At 41.5% G+C, this 19154-nt stretch overlaps 1 protein-coding gene and 1 long non-coding RNA gene across 4 annotated transcripts in view; one reads left to right on the top strand and one right to left on the bottom strand.

The window, feature by feature from the left end:
• Nucleotides 1–3863, top strand: part of ZNF25 (zinc finger protein 25) — an 18642-nt gene extending 14779 nt beyond the window's left edge. For all 3 annotated transcript variants that reach the window (XM_081158136.1, XM_081158137.1, XM_081158138.1), the window contains one exon: nt 433–3863. In XM_081158136.1, coding sequence (XP_081014262.1) covers nt 433–1480 — 1048 coding nt within the window. In that variant the 3' untranslated portion in view covers nt 1481–3863. The remainder of the gene's footprint in view (nt 1–432) is intronic.
• LOC308567008 overlaps nt 1–19106 on the bottom strand; it is a 19361-nt gene extending 255 nt beyond the window's left edge. The window contains exons 1-2 of the long non-coding RNA XR_014000253.1: nt 18894–19106; nt 16206–16300 (exon numbers count right to left, since the gene is read on the bottom strand). This is a non-coding gene — a long non-coding RNA (uncharacterized lncRNA). The remainder of the gene's footprint in view (nt 1–16205; nt 16301–18893) is intronic.
• Between the last annotated feature and the right edge of the window lie 48 nt (nt 19107–19154).

Genomic DNA, 19154 nt, shown 5'->3' with positions numbered 1-19154 from the left:
TAATGCTTAAGGGAGTGGTTGTGCAAGTGCCTGAATGGGAGTTGCATAAAGCCTCTCTTTGGCTACTTGTTCCTCCTCTGAGGGGTCTACTGTATGACTAGTGACATGCAAGAGGTGGGGGAGGAGGTTGGGGGAGGAGATCAAGGGAAGATCTGAACCACACAAGCAAATGAAAGGTCGGGGGGTTTAAACCAAATAACTAGCAATATGCTATGTGAGGAAATGTTACACTGGATTAAACTGGGTGTAACCCAGTTTTTCCCATTGCTAGGTACCGGGGTTTTCTGCCCTGGTGATCTTTTGTACCTGGCCCATTATTCTTGCTCTGCTTAACGTCTAACTGCCTACCACATTTAGAGTTATTTGGAAAATACACACATCAGACACATAAAAAAGCCTTATGCATTAATGAATTTGGAAATTTTTCTCTAGGACTGGAGAACTCACAAGTCAGCAAACTCATACCAAAGCAAAAACCTATACATGCAATGAATGTGGGAAGTCCTTCTGCCAGGAGTCTACCCTTATAGGACATCAGAAGACTCACTCGAAGGACAAACCTGGTGAAGGTGGGAAATCTGTCCCTAAGAATACAGACCTCACAAGACATCAGAAGACTCACAATAGAGAGAAAACCTATGAATGTCAAGAATGTAAGAAAACTTTTTACCACCTGTCATCCCTCAGTAGACACTTGAGAACTCACGCAGGGGAGAAACCGTACGAATGTGGTGAGTGTGGGAAGTCCTTCTACCAGAAGCCACACCTCACGGAACATCAGAAAACACACACAGGAGAGAAACCCTTTGAATGTGCTGAATGTGGGAAGTTCTTCTACGTTAAGGCATACCTAATGGTACATCAGAAGACACACACGGGGGAGAAACCCTTTGAATGTAAGGAATGTGGGAAATACTTTTCCCAGAAATCACACCTTACAGTACATCAAAGAACACATACAGGGGAAAAACCCTATAAGTGTAAGGAATGTGGGAAATTCTTCTCTAGAAACACACACCTCAAAACTCATCAGAGAACTCACACTGGGGAGAAACCCTATGAATGTAGTGAATGTGGGAAATGCTTCTACCAGAAGTCAGCCCTCACCGTACATCAGCGAACCCACACAGGAGAGAAACCCTTTGAATGTAATAAATGTGGAAAACACTTTTACTATAAATCAGACCTCACTAAACATCAAAGAAAACACACAGGGGAGAAGCCCTATGAATGTACGGAATGTGGTAAATCTTTCTCTGTGAATTCAGTCCTGAGGTTACATCAGAGAACTCACACTGGGGAGAAACCTTATGAATGTAAGGAGTGTGGGAAGTTATTCTCTCAGAAGTCACATTTTATTATACACCAGAGAAAACACACAGGGGAGAAGCCCTATGAATGTCAAGATTGTAAGAAAACTTTTATCCAGAAATCAGAACTCACTGCACATCAGAAGACACACAGAGCAAGAAAGAGCTAATAAATTACTATAAATTGGGAAATTCTGCCTGAATGCATTCTTCAGAACAATTAGATAATTTACATAAGGCAAAACCCTTATGTATATCATCAATATGGGAAAATTTAGCCACAGTCTTTCTTCACAGAGAAGAAATACACAGAGAAATTCTATAAGGGCAAGAATTTTACCATATGTCAGACTTTTCTGAATATCAGACAGCATAGATGGCAGAGACACTACAAATCTTAAAACATGAAGAAACCCTTGAGAAGTCATACTTTATTGTACAATATAGAAATCACACAGGAGAGAAGCCCTGTAAGTGAATGAAGGCCAGGAAATTTCCTGCCAGGGCAGCCATCACTAGATAGCCAAAGGCTCACATGCGTGAGAAACTCCTGTCGGTATCCTGAGCATTCAGAAGCCTTTTCACACTAGTTAGACTCAGAACACTCGGGGGTACCTGTGAAGACTGGGACAGATACAGGAGCCTCTGTTGGAGGGATGTCTTAGCAAAGGTCAGATGGTCGACACTGAGAGCCTTGAAATATATGAAAGCTTTCAAAAGAAAATTCAGAGAATCTGTAATGCGGGAAGTAGTTATACTAGAAGTCATGTTAGAGATCTCATTGTAAGGTGGTTGTTTGTTTGTTTTTAGAAAGCTACAAATGTCTAGACATAGGAGGCTTTTGAAAAGTACAGATGAATAATCCAGCAACATGATTAAGCAGGTGGAGAGTCCTGTAGTATGTAGTATGTAGAGTGTGCGTGTGAGTGTGCGTGTGAGTGAGTGCGCTATGAAACATGGACTGTGGATGTCTGATGTGCCTGTGGAGTCCATAACTGTACATAGGGAAATACATAACATTAGTTCAATAGCTTTATGTACATGAAGATAATCCACATTAAGTTCCAGCAGTGATTCCTATTAATGTGTATTTAAGTACAATAATTTTTTAAAATTGTAACATCATTTTCTCCTGTTTCCTGTTATTTTTAAATGGTTATGTATATTGTTACTGAACTAATCGTTCAGAAAGAAGTTAAAAATGTTTTTGTAAAATTTTCAACTGTCAGCTATGTTTTTTGTTTCTTTTAATCATCACCTGAGGATATTTTTTCCAATGCTTTTCAGAGAGAGTGGAAAGGAGAGAGAGAGACATCAATGTGAGAGAGAGAGAGACATCATTTGGCTGCCTCCCACATGTACCCTGACAAGGGCCAGGGATCGAGCCCACAACCAAGGTGCGTGCCCTTGGCCAGAATCGAACCTGGGACCCTTCAGTCCTCAGCCCAACGCTCTAACCACTGAGCCAAGCTGGCCAGGGCTGTCAGCTACATTTTACATTAGGGGCACATTTATTTGTAGGACAAGCCCACGTTTATTTTTTTAAACAGCTGAAAATACTCTACACAGTAAAAACAAATGATACGTAAAGAAATGTTATCTTTCTTACTGATGATTTAGCAGGTACAGAGCTGTCTGTTCTGTAGTTTATAGCGCGTCCTAAATGCTCTGCATTGCCTTTCTTCCTGGGAGAAGCAGCATGGCGTAGGCACAGATTCCAGCCCGGGCCAGCTGCTTACCCACGATGCCTCAGCTTTCCTCTTTAGGGGAAGTGATAATAGGTTAGGGTTGGTTGGAGTATAAATGAGTTATTTTTCATGCACTTAGAATAGTTTCTGAGATAGAAAAAGAGCTATATGTTAGATATTATCCTCGTTGTAATTTGTATTTCTTGAATTATGCTGAAGGAAAAAGATTAGCTGCCAACATTCATCCCCCACTTTTTTGCTGTAGTATCCTTTGGTTTGGTTGTACATTTTCCCATAAATAATTCAGAGCTAGCCCACTGCCCATTTTTGTAGCTGGAAGGCTAAGAATGGCTTTCCATTTCTAAATAGTTGAAAAAATTCAAGAGTGTTTTGTGATGTGAAATTATGAGATATTCAAATTTCAGTTTCCCATTAATAAAGTCTTACTAGAACACTAATACAGACAAAAACCATTCATTTCTGTTTTACCTGTGGCCCCTTTCACACTCCAAGAGCAGAGGTTAGTAGTTCTAGCAGAGGCCTTATGGCCCATACAGCCTAACACAGTTACTGTCTGGCACTTGACATGGTTAATGTTTTCTGTTACATAGAGCTAAAATCATTACAACCAATGAAAAGGCACTTTTCTGTTTGGTATGTGTCTCAGAAATGGTGCATACAGCAATTTGTGGTGGGGTAGTTTTATGCTGTATATTTTGTGTAGTAATATTTACATGTGAAAAGCTTAAGCATTAGAATTTTTTTTAAATGTATTTTACTTGATGATTTTTCATTACATCATGAAATTTCCTGATGGAATTTAGCAGTAAATATACAAAATAAACATTGTCTAAATTGAACTGTTTATGGATCACTATCCACATTATTAATTTTCTAAGTGAATTGCCAGTTTTCCCTATATCATTTTATAACTTTTTCACTATCCCATGATAAAATACCATCTTTATGTCATACTTAACTAACCTAACCCAATAAGACAAAAAACTCATAATACCCAGCTCCACCAATTACATTACTAGTAATCTACATTACTAATATTATATTGCTAATAAAACTAACTTACTGTCCATACTTCATATAATTGTCAAATGCTGCTCCAATCTAAATCCTGCCACCTTTCTTTACCCTTTTTAATGAAGATGACTTTCAATGATGTTCCACTTTTTAAGCATGGCTCATTCTGACATCTGATGTTTAACACTAGTCATCACCTAGTGTGGAGATATTTAGTGATTGCTTGTACCTTAAGAATAAAGTATATATTTATATAAGTTTTTTTTTTTCAATCCTCACCCAAGGATATTTTTTCCATTGCTTTTCAGAGAGAGTGTTGGGGGGGGGAGAGAGAGAGACATCAACTGGTTGCCTCCCGCATGCACCCTGACCAGGGATGGAGCCTGTAACCAAGGTATGTGCCCTTAGCCAGAATCAAACCCAGGACCCTTCAGTCCACCGGCTGACACTCTAACCACTGAGACAAACTGACTAGGGCTATAGAACTTCTGAATATTCCATGGTAAAATATTGTTACCAATATTCTACTCAGCTCTGACACGAGCGCTCCATCTTGATAGAGGTTTAAGAGAAAACTTAATGCCTTTCTTTTTTTAAAAAAATATATATTTATTGATTTCAGAGAGAGGAAAGGAGAGAGAGAGAGAGAGAAACATCAATGATGAGAGAGTCATCAAGCCTGCAACCTGGGCATGTGCCCTGACCAGGAATCGAACCCCGATTGCCTGGATCCTAGGTCGACGCGCAACTGCTGAGCCACGCCCGGCAGGGCAATGCCTTTAGAGTTGCTCTTTATTTCAACCTGCTGTGAAAGCAAATACATTCCTAACTTCCTCAGTCTTCTCAAATAAAAACTAAATAAAAATTAATTAGTACTTTCCAAGGACATCCCAATAATAGAAAATCTATTAAGAATAAAGCCTGTATTGCCCTGGCTGCTTTCGCTGAGTGGTTAGTGTCGGCCTGTGAACCTAAGGGTCTCGGGTTCAATTCCCAGTCAAGGATGCTTGCAGGCTCCTTCTCCGGTCGTGGTTCGTGTGGGAGGCAACCAATCAATGTGTCTCTCTCACACTGATGTTTCTCTCTCTCTTCCCCCTCCCTCCCTTCCACTCTCTAAAAATCCATGGAAAAATATCCTGCATGAGGATTAAAAAAAGAATAAAGCCTGTAATAATAAAAGGGAACCCCAGTGCATACTGGTGGGAATGCAGACTGGTGCAGACACTTTGGAAAATAGTATGGAGTTTCCTCAGAAAGTTAAATATGGAGCTGCCTTTTGACCCAGCAACCCTACTTCTGGGAACATACCCTAAGAATCCTGAAACACCATTTTGAAAGAATATATGCCCCCCTATGTTCATGGAAGTGTCATTTACAATAGCCAAGATCTGGAAACAGCCCAAGTGCCCATCAGTAGATGAGTAGATAAAAAAGCTGTGGGACATTTACAAGATGGGACACTACATAGCCGTAAAAAAGAAGGAAATCTTATCTCTTACAACAGCGTAGATGGACCTGGAGAGCATTATGACAAATGAAATAAGCCAGTCAGAGCAAGACAAATACCATATGATCTGCTTTATATGTGGAATCTGACAACAAACATGAACAAAATAGAGAGGCCTGGATACATGGAACAGCCAGCCAGCCATCGGGGAGGGGGAGGGGGACTGGAGGAAAGAAGGAGGGATTAGCCAAAGAACATGTATGCACAGCCCACAGACACACACGACACTGGTGAGGGCCAGAGGGAGAGGGAGGGTTGTGGAGCTTTGTGGACGTGGGCAAAGAGGGCAAAATGGGCACATCTGTAATACTGTCAACAGTAAAAATAAAATTAATAAAAAAATATACTTTAAAAATAAATTACATAATAGATATAAAAATATTCCTAGTCTCCAAGAAAGCCTAGGACTGACTGCTTGGACATAACCTCAAGCCTTGAATTAGTAAGCACCAGAATTGATGGATCAAAGACAAGTGATCAGACACTGATAGCAATTAATCAGAAACAGTGTTTCATCAGCACACATGCTCACGAAGGTCAACCAATCTATGACAGTAGCACATTTCTGGAAGCCAATCAACAGCTTTCGCTCCAACCATACTACAAAGGCAGCAAGGGAGCGACAGCCTCACTCCAGTCACTACACGCTCATGACTGGAAGTCTTTCAGTCAGACCCTCAACACTCCTCTTTCAAAAGCCTTCCAGTACTTGAATACTTCAGTTCCCAAAACTGTGCATCATTTCCTTCTTTGGCTGATTTACAAGTATGGCATTCCTCTGGCTAGTGTGGTGGTCAAAGACAGTCTGAACGAAAAAGCTATGTACAAATTCAGTGACAGAAAGCTTCCAGGGCAATCTGATCATAAAATCCTAACTGGGCAGGTCATGATAGGTAGTCATGCTCCAGGCATACCTGGGAATTGAAACCCCCTCAGGAGAGCACATAATCCTGTTAACTATACTGCAATCCAATACTAGAGATTTCTCTGCCTTGCTTTCGTCCAAGTTTATGTAACCTCTCTTACATCCCCTTCTTAATTCCACGTGTAAAAAGAGACTACAAACTATCATTCTAGGTATTTTTCTCAATCTGTTGAGATCTTGCTTCCAGGTGTGTCCTCTGTTTGGCTCAAATAAACTAATAAACTCTTATAAAAATCATCTACAGGTTGATGTTCTTGTTTTTTTTTAAATATGTCTTTATTGATTTCAGAGAGGAAGGGAGAGGGAGAGAGAGATGGAAACATCAATGATGAGAGTCATTGATCGGCTACCTCCTGCACATCCCCTACTGGGGATCAAGCCCAAAACTGGGCACATGCCCTGACCGGGAATCGAACCTTGAACTCCTCTATTATAGGTGGATGCTCAACTGCTGGGCCATGCCCGGCCTGGCCAGGTTGGATGTTCTTATGTCAACAGTACAAAATATCAATACCTTCCCTCATGCCACTCTATTCAAAAGAGATCGATTCTTTTTCCAACCCTCTTGAATCTGAATTGGCCTGTGACTTGCTCTGGCTCATTGGAATGTGGCAGAAGCTCCAGGCCTGCCCTTTAGGAAGTGTGACGGCTTCCACTTTCCTTCTGGAAGCAAATCATCAAGTAAAGGCTCTACTAGTCTCACCGAGCCCACCAACCTGTGAAGAAACTCAAGCTACTGGTGGTGAAACCCTATGATGCCAGACATGTGAGTGAAGTTTTTTAAGACCTTCCATCCAAGCCCCATCCTTTGCTCAATGTAGCTAGTCAAATGAGAGGCTTCAGTTAATGCCATGAGGAGCAGAAAAACTGTTACCGGGGAGATGATGAGGAGACCTCGGTAAGACTTCAATCAGGAGACAAAGTGTAGAAAAGCAAGCAAGAATTTATTGGTCACAGCAAAAATATATTTAGGACGGTGAAACAAGGAAGCCCATAGAGGAAGCAACAGAAGAGCCTAGGCTGGGCTGCTTTGGCTCACTGAGCGGTCAGAGTAAAGGGGGCCTTGGAGACAGGTTCAGGGACCTTGGAGACAGATTCAAGGGGTAAGCCCAGGACAAGCTGCTGCTGCCCATTGCTCCCCTGGTTGCAAGTCTCGTGGGGTCCCCTCGAAGGGGAGAAGGGGGAAGGAGATGGTGCTGGCATGCTTCCCTGGGAGGAGAGAGGGCACTGGGACATTCATTTTCAGGGGTTTGAAATGCTGGGTGTTTAGGGGAGGATCCATAGAATAAGCTTCAGCTATGTGCTGATATACCAAAATGAGGTTTATTCTTAATTTCATTTTGTCTTTGGGTGAGGTTGGCAAATGGTACTAATTGGGTTTGTTATCCGTCTCCATGAATAGGGTGATTGAAGCTATCTACCCTCCAGCTGGGGAGAAGTGCAACCCATTCACCCTCAAGTGTCCTTGGTTTAGGGAGATAGGATTTACTGGGTGGCTGAAAACTACTGTTTAACTATGTCTTAGTTTCCCTATTCTGCTTGTCCTGTAATTTTCCTAGCTTCTTACTATGCTATAAACAAAAGCACCCCCTACCTGCAGAAAAATAATTGTTGCTTTAAGCCATTAAGTTCTGAATGTTTTTATTATACAATAGATAACTGAAACAGAAAGTGAGCAATAAATCAATCTTTTTGTTTCAGATATTGAATGGTTAGTCTCCTCTTTCATAATAATTGCCCTAGCTGGTTTGGCGTAGTGGTTAGGGCACCAGCCAGTGGACCAAAGGGTCATGGGTTCGATTCCTGGTCAAGGGCACTCACTTTGGTTGCAGGCTCAATCTCCTTACAGGTAAAGTTCAGGTGTGGGACCCTCCCTCATACAGAATTATAGCTCTGGGCTATAAGACAACTATCTCTAGTTCTCTGGTACCTGGCCTCAGGTTGTCAAAACTCCACAGAGAGAGTCATGTGTTGCTTAATGATGAAAACTACCTCTGAGAAACGTTTCTGTTGTAGGCAGTGAGAGTGGCACCAGGTGTCTGACTGGACCTGGGTTCAGCAACCTCGGTACTTGGGTTCTGGCTAAGAAAGAATTCAGAGCCAAGACCCAAACTGAAGAACATTTGGTCAATCACAGAGGTGCAAAAGTTATTCCTAGAATAGATGGGCTTAGGAAACAAGTTATAGAGGCAAAGGAAAGGCCAATGGAGCTTGGGAGTGAGGAAGCTAATGCTAATGCTAATGCTAGTGCTAAGGCGCCTGGGGGAGGGAGGGGAAGGCTGCAGCATGCTCCCAGGAGGAAGAGGGTCAAGTCCTCCATCCTAATGGTTTTAAAGGTGGAGATTTTAGGGGAGGTCCCAGGGGAAGATCTCAAGAGAATATTCAGCAGTTTTTCAGGCATGTCCTTTCAGGGTCAGAGGTCTCCACTGATTGATTGGTGGGCACCAGGGCAGGAGCCATCATTCAGTGCAGCTGGTCCTGAGGTGAGCTGTGGCTGGTTTTGTTGCTTTTTGGGGCCTGGAGCTGAAATACAACTGAGGACTAGATGTTATCTCTAGGGAGGAAACATCAGAGAGTCCAAACCGAGTGAACATCAATATGCTAGAGGAAGAAAGGCCACCCGGGGGGCAAGGTCCCACCCTACTCTACAATTGTCCCTTGCTAGGCACCTGGGGCTTTCCACCCTGGTGACCTTTGTACCTGGCCCATCATCCTTGCTCTGCTCATGTCTGTGTGCCTACCACACTTCATTTGGCAATCTTGCCATTGTGTGAATATTGTAGAGCATACTTATGCAAACGTAGAAGGTACAGCCTATTACACACCTGGACTATATGATCTAGCCTATTGCTCCTAGGCTACAACCCTGTGCAGTATCTTACTGTACTGATTACTATAGGCAACTGTAACACAATGGTAAGTATTTGGGTATCTAAACATAGAAAAGGTACAATAAAAGTACAGTATAAAAGATATAAAACTGGTACAACTGAATGGAGCTTGCAGGATGGGACATTGCTCTGGGGGAGTCAGTGAGTGGGTGGTGAGTGAATGCAAAGGCCTAGGACATTACTGTCCAACACCGTAGACTTTATATACAAACACTGTACACATAGGCTACACTAAAGTGATAAAAAGTTTTACTTCACGAATGAATTAACCTTAGCATACTCTAACATTTTAACTTTCTAAACTTAATTTTTTAATTCCTTTGTAATAACACTTAGCTTAAAATGCAAACACATTGTACAGCTGTACAAAAATACTTACTATCCTTATTCTAGAAAGTTTTTTCTATTTTAAATTATTTATTTATCCATTACTTTTTAAACTTTTTTGTTAGAAACTAAAACAAATATACATATAGCCTAGGCCTACAAAAGGTGAGCCAAGATCATCAGTGTCATTGTCATTCATCTCCACATCTTCCCCACTGGAAGGTCTGGGGGGGGGGGGGGTAAACAACATTTATAGAGCTGACATCTGCTGTGATAACAATGCCTTCTGCTCAGCCCAGCCAGCGTGGCTCAGTGGTTGAACATTGACCTAGGATCCAGGAGATCAAGGTTCGATTTCTAGTCAGGGCACATGCTGGGGTTTCGGGCTCCATCCCCAGTAGGGGGTGAGCAGGAGGCAGCCGATCAATGACTCTCTCTCATCATTGATGTTTCTCTCTCTCTCTCCCTCTCCCTTCCTCTCTCTGAAATCAATAAAGATATATTTTAAAAACAAAAACAAAAACCCCTGAGAATAAGGTTAACCAAGGAGGTAAAAGCCCATGACTCAAAGAATTATAAGACCTTGAAGAAAGGTACTGAAGAAGATGCAAATAAATGGCAGCACATGACATGCTCATGGACAGAAAGAACTAACAGTGTTAAGATGTCCCTACTGCCCAGAGCAATCTATAGATTCAATGCCATCCCTATCAAAATACCAATGGCATTTTTCACAGAACTAGAACAAATAATCCAAAAATTTATATGGAACCACGAAATACCCCGACTAGCCACAGCAATCTTGACAAAGAACAACAAAGTTGGAGGGATCACACTGCCTGTTATGAAGCAATACAAGACCAGGCTATAGTAATCAAAAGAGCCTGGCACTGGCATATAAACACACACAGATCAATGGAACAGAAGAGAGAGCCCAGAAATGAACCCACACCGATACGGTCAATTAATCTATGACAAAAGAACCAAGAATATAAAATGGAGTAAAAATAATCTTCAATAAATGGTGTTGGAAAAAGTGAACAGATATATATGCAAAAAAATTTTTTTTAACTAGAGCACTTTTTTATAGCATATAAAAGAATAAACTCAAAATGGATTAAAGACTTAAATGCAAGACCCCAAACCATAAAACTCCAAGAAAAAAGCATAGGCAGTAAAATCTAACATTGCTCTTAGTAATATTTTTGGGTGTATGTCCACTTGGGTAAAGAAAACAAAAGAAAAAGTAAACAAATTGGACAACATCAATTTATTTTTATTTATTTATTTTTGCACAGCAGCAAAGGAAACCATCAAAAACCCCACAAAACAATCTAACTAAAAATGGGCAGAGAACCTGAATAGACACTTTTCCAAAGAGGACATACAGACGGTCAAGACACATGAAAAGAGGCTCAACATCACTAATCATCAGAGAAATGCAAATTAAAACCACAATGAGATATCACCTCACACTGTCAGAATGGCTATCAATTAATCAAGTGTTGGTGAGAATGTGGAAAAAAAGAGAACCCTTGTTAACTTTTGGTGGGATTGCAAATTTGTGCAACCACTATGAAAAACAGAATGGAGTTTCCTCAAGAAATTAAAAATAGGACTACATTATGACCCAGCATTTCCACTTCTGAGTATAGATTCAAAGAAATCTGATACACTAATTTAAAAAAAAAAAATGCACCCCTATGTTTATTACAGTGTCATTTACAACAGCCAAAATATGGAAGCAACTTAAGTACCCAGCAATCGACTGGATAAAGAAGAGGTACATATCGCCCGACTGGCATGGCCCAGCAGTTGAGCATCCACCTATGATCCAGGAGATCATGGTTTGATTCCTGGTCAGGGCACATGCCCAGGTTGTGGGCTTGATACCCAGTGTGGGGCATATAGGAGGCAGCGGGTGAATGACTCTCTCTCATCATTGATGTTTCTATCTCTCTCTCTTCCTCTCCCTTCCTCTCTCTAAAATCAATAAAGATATGTTAAAAAAAAAAAGATGTGGTACATATCTACAATGGAATAGTATTTGGCCATAAAAAAGAATGAAATAGCCCTAGCCAAACAGCTCAGTGGTTAGAGCGTTGGCCCATGGACTAAAGGATCCCAGGTTCAATTCCTCAGCTGTAGGTCAGGAGGCAACCAATCGATGTGTCTCTCTCACATCAGTGTTTCTCTCTCTGTCTCTCCCCTTCCCTTCCACTCTCTCTAAAAAATCAATGGAAAAAATATCCTCGTGTGAGGATTAACAAAAAATAAAAATAAAAAATGAAATATTATGATTTCCAATAATACAGATGGACCTAGAGAGTATTATGTTAAGTGAAATAAGTCAGACAGAGAAAGACAAATACTATAATATTTCAGTTATATGTGGAATCTTAAAAACATAGTTAAAAAAAAAAAATAGAAGCTGACTCATAGATTGAGAGAACAAACTGATGGTTGCCAGAGGGGATTGCATTTGGGGGACTGGGTGAAAAAGATGAAGGGATTAAGAAGTACAAATTAGTAGTTACAAAATAATCATGGGGATGTAAATTACAGCATAAGAAACATAGTCAATAATATTGTAATAACTATGCATGGTGCCAGATGGGTACTTGAATTATTGGGGGATCACTTTGTAAATTATATAACAGTCTAATCACTATGCTTGCACCTGAAAGTAACACAAAATAATACTGAATGTCAACTGATATTAAAATATATAAATAAATAAAACAAAACTACTCTAAAATAAAAAGTTTAAAAAAGTAATCAGTGTAGCTCACCATATTAACAGATTAAGAAAAAAAGCCACATGCTCATCTCCATAGAGAACTCATGGAGAAAACACTTGACAAAATTCAACACCCATTCATGGTAAAAACTTTCAGAATAGTAGGAACAGAAATTAACTTCCTTACCCTGATAAAGGGCATCAAAACAGACCTCTAGGTAACATCATATATATATTTATATTTTAATCCTCACCCGAGGATATGTTTTCCATTGCTTCTCAGAGAGTGGAAGGGGGAGAGAGAAACCTCGATGTGAGAGAGACATGGATTGGCTGCCTCCTGCATGTGCCTGGATGGGGCTGGGGATCAAGCCTGCAACCAAGGTACATGCCCTTGGCTGGAATCAAACACAGGCCCCTTTAGTCCAAGGGCCGATGCTCTAACCACTGAGCAAAACTGGCTAAGGCCAGGTAACATGATATTTAATAGTAAAGAGTGGTGAAAAAAATTAATGTTTTCCCTTTAACACTAGGAGCAAAGCAAGGATGACCTCCCTTACAACTTTTAAAAACATTTTACTGGAATTCTTGCTAGTGCAATAGGGCAAGAAAAAAAAATGTAGACAAAAAAATGAGAAATAAAAACACTTTCTACTTGTAGAGGACATGTTTGTTCATGTGGAATATCCCATGGAACTCACCAAAAAAGCTTTTAAACATAACAGATTATAGGATACAAATTCAGCACACAAAAATTGTATTTTATGTATTAGAAATGAGACACTGAAATTTGAAATTTTATATATATATATATATATACACATATACATACATATATGTAGTAAATATAGGGTGTCCCAAAAAATGTATACACACACGTTGAATAATTCTAAAGGCAGTGTTTATTAAAATATATTTCATTTTTAAACATTTTTTAAAAAATATATCTTTATTGATTTCAGAGACAGGAAAGCAGAGGGAGAGAGATAGAAACATCAATGATTAGAGAGTCATTGATCGGCTGCCTCCTGCACACCCCTGACTGGGGATTGAGCCCGCAACCTGGGCATGTGCCCTGACCAGGAATCGAACCCTGATCGCCTGGATCCTAGGTCAATGCTCAACCGCTGACCCACGCCCGGCTGGGCAAAATATATTTCATTTTTAAAACTGAGCCATCAGCTGTTAAAATGTGTATACATTTTGGGGGAACACCCTGTTTGTTATATATTTTGTGCTTTTGTAATTATGTGTGTAATTTTTGTAAATATGTGCATGTATGAATTTTAAAAGTGTCAAAACTCAAAATACTCATATATAAACTTAACAAATATGTATAGAATTTGTATGCTAAAAGCTACAAGCATTGATAAAAGAAATTAAAGAAAATCTAGCCCGGCCGGGCGTGGCTCAGCGGTTGAGCATCGACCTAGGATCCAGGCGATCGGGGTTTGATTCTCGGTCAGGGCACATGCCCGGGTTGTGGGCTAGGCAGCTGACCAATGACTCTCTCATCATTGATGTTTCTATCTCTCTCTCTCCCCCTCCTTTCCTCTCTCTGAAATCAATAAAGATATATTTAAAAAAAAATCTAAATAAATGGAGAATATAGCATGTTCATAGATTGTAACATTTAATATTATGCAATAATTATTCCCAATTTAACCTATAGACTAAATGCAATTTCAGTCTCTGTACAAATATGAAAAACATTTTATTTTATTTTTTAATTATTTAAAAATATATATATATCTTTATTGATTTCAGAGAGAGGAAGGGAGAGGGAGAGAGAGGTAGAAACATCAGTGATGAGAGAGTCATTGCTCAGCTGCCTCCTATGAACCCCTCACTGGAGATTGAGCCCGCAACCTGGGCATGTGCCCTGACAGGAAATCGAACCTCGATCTCCTGGATTATAGGTCGACACTAAACCACTGAGCCACACCGGCCAGGCTGAAAAACATTTTAAAATTAGCATAAAAATGTCAAAGATTTAGAATAACCAAAAACATTCTGAACAAGAACAATTAAGTTGATGGTCTTACATGACCAATTTCAAGACTTACTATAAAGCTATAATATTAAAGGCAGTGTGATAATGATGAAAGGATAAACACACAGATCAATGAAACAGAATAGAGCACAGAAATAAATCCAGACAAATATTGCCACTTGGTTTTTGACATAGGTACAAAGCCAATTCAGTACAGAAAGGATAGTCTTTTCAACAAATGACGCTGGGACCGTTGTCAGCCCTGAAGTGGGATCTGTTAGTCTGGCGCCTAGACAGCCAAGTGAACTGACACTGTGTTACAGTGAAAGGAAAAAGAGCATATATTTCAAAGGTACCAGTGAAAGGAGAACAGGCTCCTGATGCTCGAAGACCCAATCTCCCCAATGGTCTACATCCGAGGTCTTTAAGGGAAGAAGGGGGGAAAATCATGAGTGAAAGGTTCAGACTCATAGGCTATGTGGATTGGTTATGATGTAAGTTTCCATGATCTTTTTAATCCGATTTATTTCTCCCCAGGCGCCATCCTGATGCAGGAATTCCACTCCAATGTGTTTACCCAAGTGAACTAAAATCTTTTGTTCACACAAAAGCTTGAACACAAAATGTTTATAGTATCTTTATTCATAACCACCAAATCAGGTGAGTGGATAAACAAACTGTGGAACACCTACAAATGGAATACTACTCAGTAAGAAGAAGGAATGAATTAATACCTGACACTACAATATGAATAAATCTTAAATGATTTTTGCTAAGTGAAAGAAGTCAAACCTGGAAGCTGCATATGATATCATTCCATCTATCTGACATTATGCAACAGTTAAATTATAGAAAAAAGAATAGATCAGTGGATGCCAGGGCAGAGGTGGGGGCTGGGGGGGGAGGAGGAGTAGGCATTGAGTAACAACAGGTCGCTCAAGGCAATATTTATGATAATAGAACTGTTTCGCTTGGTATTTATTCATCAAGACCCATAAAGCTATGCACCACCAAGAGAGAAACTAACTCTATTCCAATAAAATCAAACAGGGTGTGAATGGAATGCAGACTGCGATGAGTCGCTCTTTTTTACAAATAAATGCATAACATAACTTAAATGAAAAAGGAGGGAGTAAGGAGCTATCCTAAATAACTTTGTAAAACATTTTTACTGGATAATATGAAACTGAAAACAAAAAAGACCAGTACATAAACATTGCAGTCTCTTTGGTAAATTCTCACAGGGTGTAGCAATTCTGAGACTACTTCCCGTGTATCACAGTGTGAGCGAAGGTAACTAGATACTAACAATGAAAGGAAGCAAAGGCACCAAACATTATTCAGCATAATAATCTAGGAGCCTGAGTCAAACAATAAGCCTGCTTCACTAGGAAGCTACAGTCTCACACACTCCCCAGGGCATCCTCTGCCCTGGGGACCTAATCCCCCAAGTAGGCAGGAGGGATTGTTACTGGTCATTACCAGGGGAGGAACAAAAACAGCAGGAGCAAGTCCTCTGCTGGGTGGATGCCCAGTAGGAGCCAAGATGGCACCATAGAGGCCTGTCAGTCTAGCCTGGGCAAAGGATGGGACTGTACAAGGGACACAGAACCCTGGAAGATCAAGGAAATGGATTGGTTAGGGGAGAACCCAATGCCATCCCGTGAAAGATTGGGAAGTTGATAGGTTAGTTTGAAAGGGAACCTAGCTATTGCCAGTTTACTTGGTGGTTAGAGCTTCGGCGGGCGGACTGAAGGGTTCCGGTTGGATTCCGGACAAGGGCACATACCTCGGTTGTAGGTTCAGCTCCCGTCAGTCGGGGCACGTGTGGGAGGCTACCAATTGATGTGCCTCTCTTACATCTATGTTTCTCTCTCCCACTGTCTGAAATGCAATGGAAAAAATATCCTTGGGTGAGGGAAAAAAACACGGGGCCTAGTTTACCCAAGCCCAAGATAAATAATCAGCCTAACAAAGGCAGAGCTCGCTCCCCCCCCCCCCCTCCAAGCACACACCCGCCCTGTTTCTGCATTCTCTTTCCTTAACAGTCATGCGGCAGCCGCAGACTCCAAGTGCAGGGCCCAAGCACGAGGCTGGGTATAGCAACCCAGCGCCAGCCAGAGTGCAGCCAGGAGCAGGTTAAGCTGGCGACAAGGACAGGGACTGGACTGGACTGAACCAATGGCACAGAATTTATGGACACTGCCTTTCTTCTGGACTTGATGAAGAAAAAGCTAGACTTCTTTCACAGTGGGATGGAGCTAAACCCGGGGCAGTCCTTTGATTTTGCTTCTACAGTAAATCTTACAACTCCTCAACCTCCCATGAGTGGGTCCCCAGAAGTGTTTTTCTGGTGACTCCATGAAAGGACCCCATTTCCACTGGCAACATCAGGGCTAAAACAATAAGCAAATATATTTAGCTAATGGTAGCCAGGTATCTCAGGGAGTTACTGAAGCTAAAAATAAGCAAAGGGAAAGCTAGAATGAACTCTGAGTTAGAGTAAAAGATGTCAGCGTGAACTCATATTAACATATTTACACATATACAGTGTGGACCAAAAGTAGGCTTACAGTTGTTCATATTGTGGACGAAAAGAGGCTACATGCTAAACCTGACAAGCTCAGGGGAGGCCTGTATGGTGGCCTTGCAAACTAAGATACCTAAAGTAACCACAAAAGATGGCCTGAAATTAAAACTTTTTTAACTAAAAGCAGTCTATGGTGGGGAACCATGTCCTAAGGCAGTATTTTTCCCTAACAAAGGTTAATTTTCACTTTAAGCCTGTCAGTTGTCTTTTTGCATCTGAGATAACATAACTGATTAACATGACTTTATAACTTCCCCTTTTCTGGCACCTGAAAGCATACAGCAGAGACCACAAACCCCCCTCATTATCATTATCACGTTAATAGTTGACTGTTAACTATCCTGCACCCACCTAAGTAAAAGAAGTGTGTGGTCTATTATTTTACTTTTTATCCAATCCATGAGGTCGCGCCCCCCCCCATCCCCCCATTTGCTTTCTCCAGCCTCCCTAATCTGTCGCCCACTTACGTCCCCTCAAGGTGCAAAACTGCCATTCTCTGGAGCATTATCTCAATCTGTTGAGATTCTGCTTCCCTGCACGTATTGACAGTTTGGCTCAAATAAACTCACAAAAATTCTTCACAGGTCAGTTTCTCACATTAACAATATAGAAAATAATACAACAGTTAATACATAATAATACAAGAATAAACTCTTCGTTTTGCATACTCACAACTGTGAGCCTACCTTTGCCCCACCCTATATGTGTGTATTTGTATATAGATAGATGCATGTGTATATATAGGTACTGTAATATAGACTGCTTTGTAAGCATACAAGTACTTCTTAGCTCTATCTGCTGAGAGAGTCTAGAAACAGTTTTAAGGCTTCCTCAAAAGAACCCAGATCTCACACACTTTTATGTCAAGGGAAGGGAGAAAACGGGTAGGGCAAGAGTTATGTGACATCCACGCATCAACAGGGATCCAAGAAAGAGTACAAAATCTCTAAATCTCTGTTTCCTGAATCTTTGACCCCTGCTAATCTGAGTTTTCAGACTCCTGCAAATTTTTACCAAAAGCTCAGCCTCAAGTATAATTCCTCTAATAATTAGTATCTACAGCGGGAGCCTTTTGCCTGAAGGCCAGGGTAGAAATGCAGGCTAGAAGATAATTCCAGTTAAACCCAGTGTCAATAAGCACACCTAGAACTCAAACCTTGATTTCTCCAATAAGAGGAACCAGGGTTCCTTGGGAAAATGCTTTGATATTAGGGCAGGGGCAGAGCAAATGCAAGATGAACCTGGAGCATCTTGTGGTGTCAAAAAGAAAGTCCTTTTTCACAAAATTGTAAGGGTCTGTTAAAAGGATTCAAAAGCTAATCTACCATTGCCCTCAGTGCCCGAAGCTGGAACAATTGTAGCAACATAATAGTATTGGATAAAATAAAGAGTGGGGGGGGGGAGAGCCGACCTAAAGAAAGGAACAGCAGCCCTGGCTGGTTTGGCTGGGTGGTTAGAGCCCTGCCCAGCTGACTGAAGGGCCCAGGGTTTGACTCCAGCCAAGGGCACGCGGGGGTTGCAGGCTCACCCCCGCCTGGGTCAGGGCTGGAGGCGCCGATCAGTGCCCATCGCACACTGATGTTCCTCTCTCCCCCTCCACTCGCTCTTAGGAAAAATATTCTCGGGTGAGGAGTAAAAAATATATATACATATTTAAAATGTCAGGAGGATGTGCACGGAAAAGAATGCACATATGGCGCCAGGGGCATTTTGGCTGGGCCGGGGCAATGACGTGCGCCCTTCCCCTCATATGAAGTTTACCGCACGTGAGCGATTTTTATAATTAATACCAAACTGCTAGCGTGCTTTACTCCTCATTCTAGAGAGCCACGTGGTGACAAATACCACATTAGTTTAAATTTATTTTCCAAGTGTCAAAAAATTTACCTAAAGAACCGCTCGCGCTCAGACTGGGATTCAGGCTCGGTGCCCCCCTGGTCTGCGCGAAGGGGCGCTGCTCCGAGCGCGCCTCCGGGACGGCGGGCGGGGACCCGGCGCGGCCCGTCCGCCCGCGGAGGCCCCCGGGGCGAGGGGCGGGCTGGCGCCCGGGGAAGGGCCCCTCCAGGAGCGTACTTGGCAGCTCCGCGCAGACACCGTCCCGCGCGCTCCCACCGCGACGCCGCCTTCGAGACGCCCTCCCACGCCCGC

Source organism: Miniopterus schreibersii (genome assembly GCF_964146895.1).
Source record: "Miniopterus schreibersii genome assembly, chromosome: 14".
NCBI classification, from domain to species: domain Eukaryota; kingdom Metazoa; phylum Chordata; class Mammalia; order Chiroptera; family Miniopteridae; genus Miniopterus; species Miniopterus schreibersii.
Note: the sequence above shows the minus strand (reverse complement) of the source record. Positions and strands in the feature narration are given on the sequence as shown.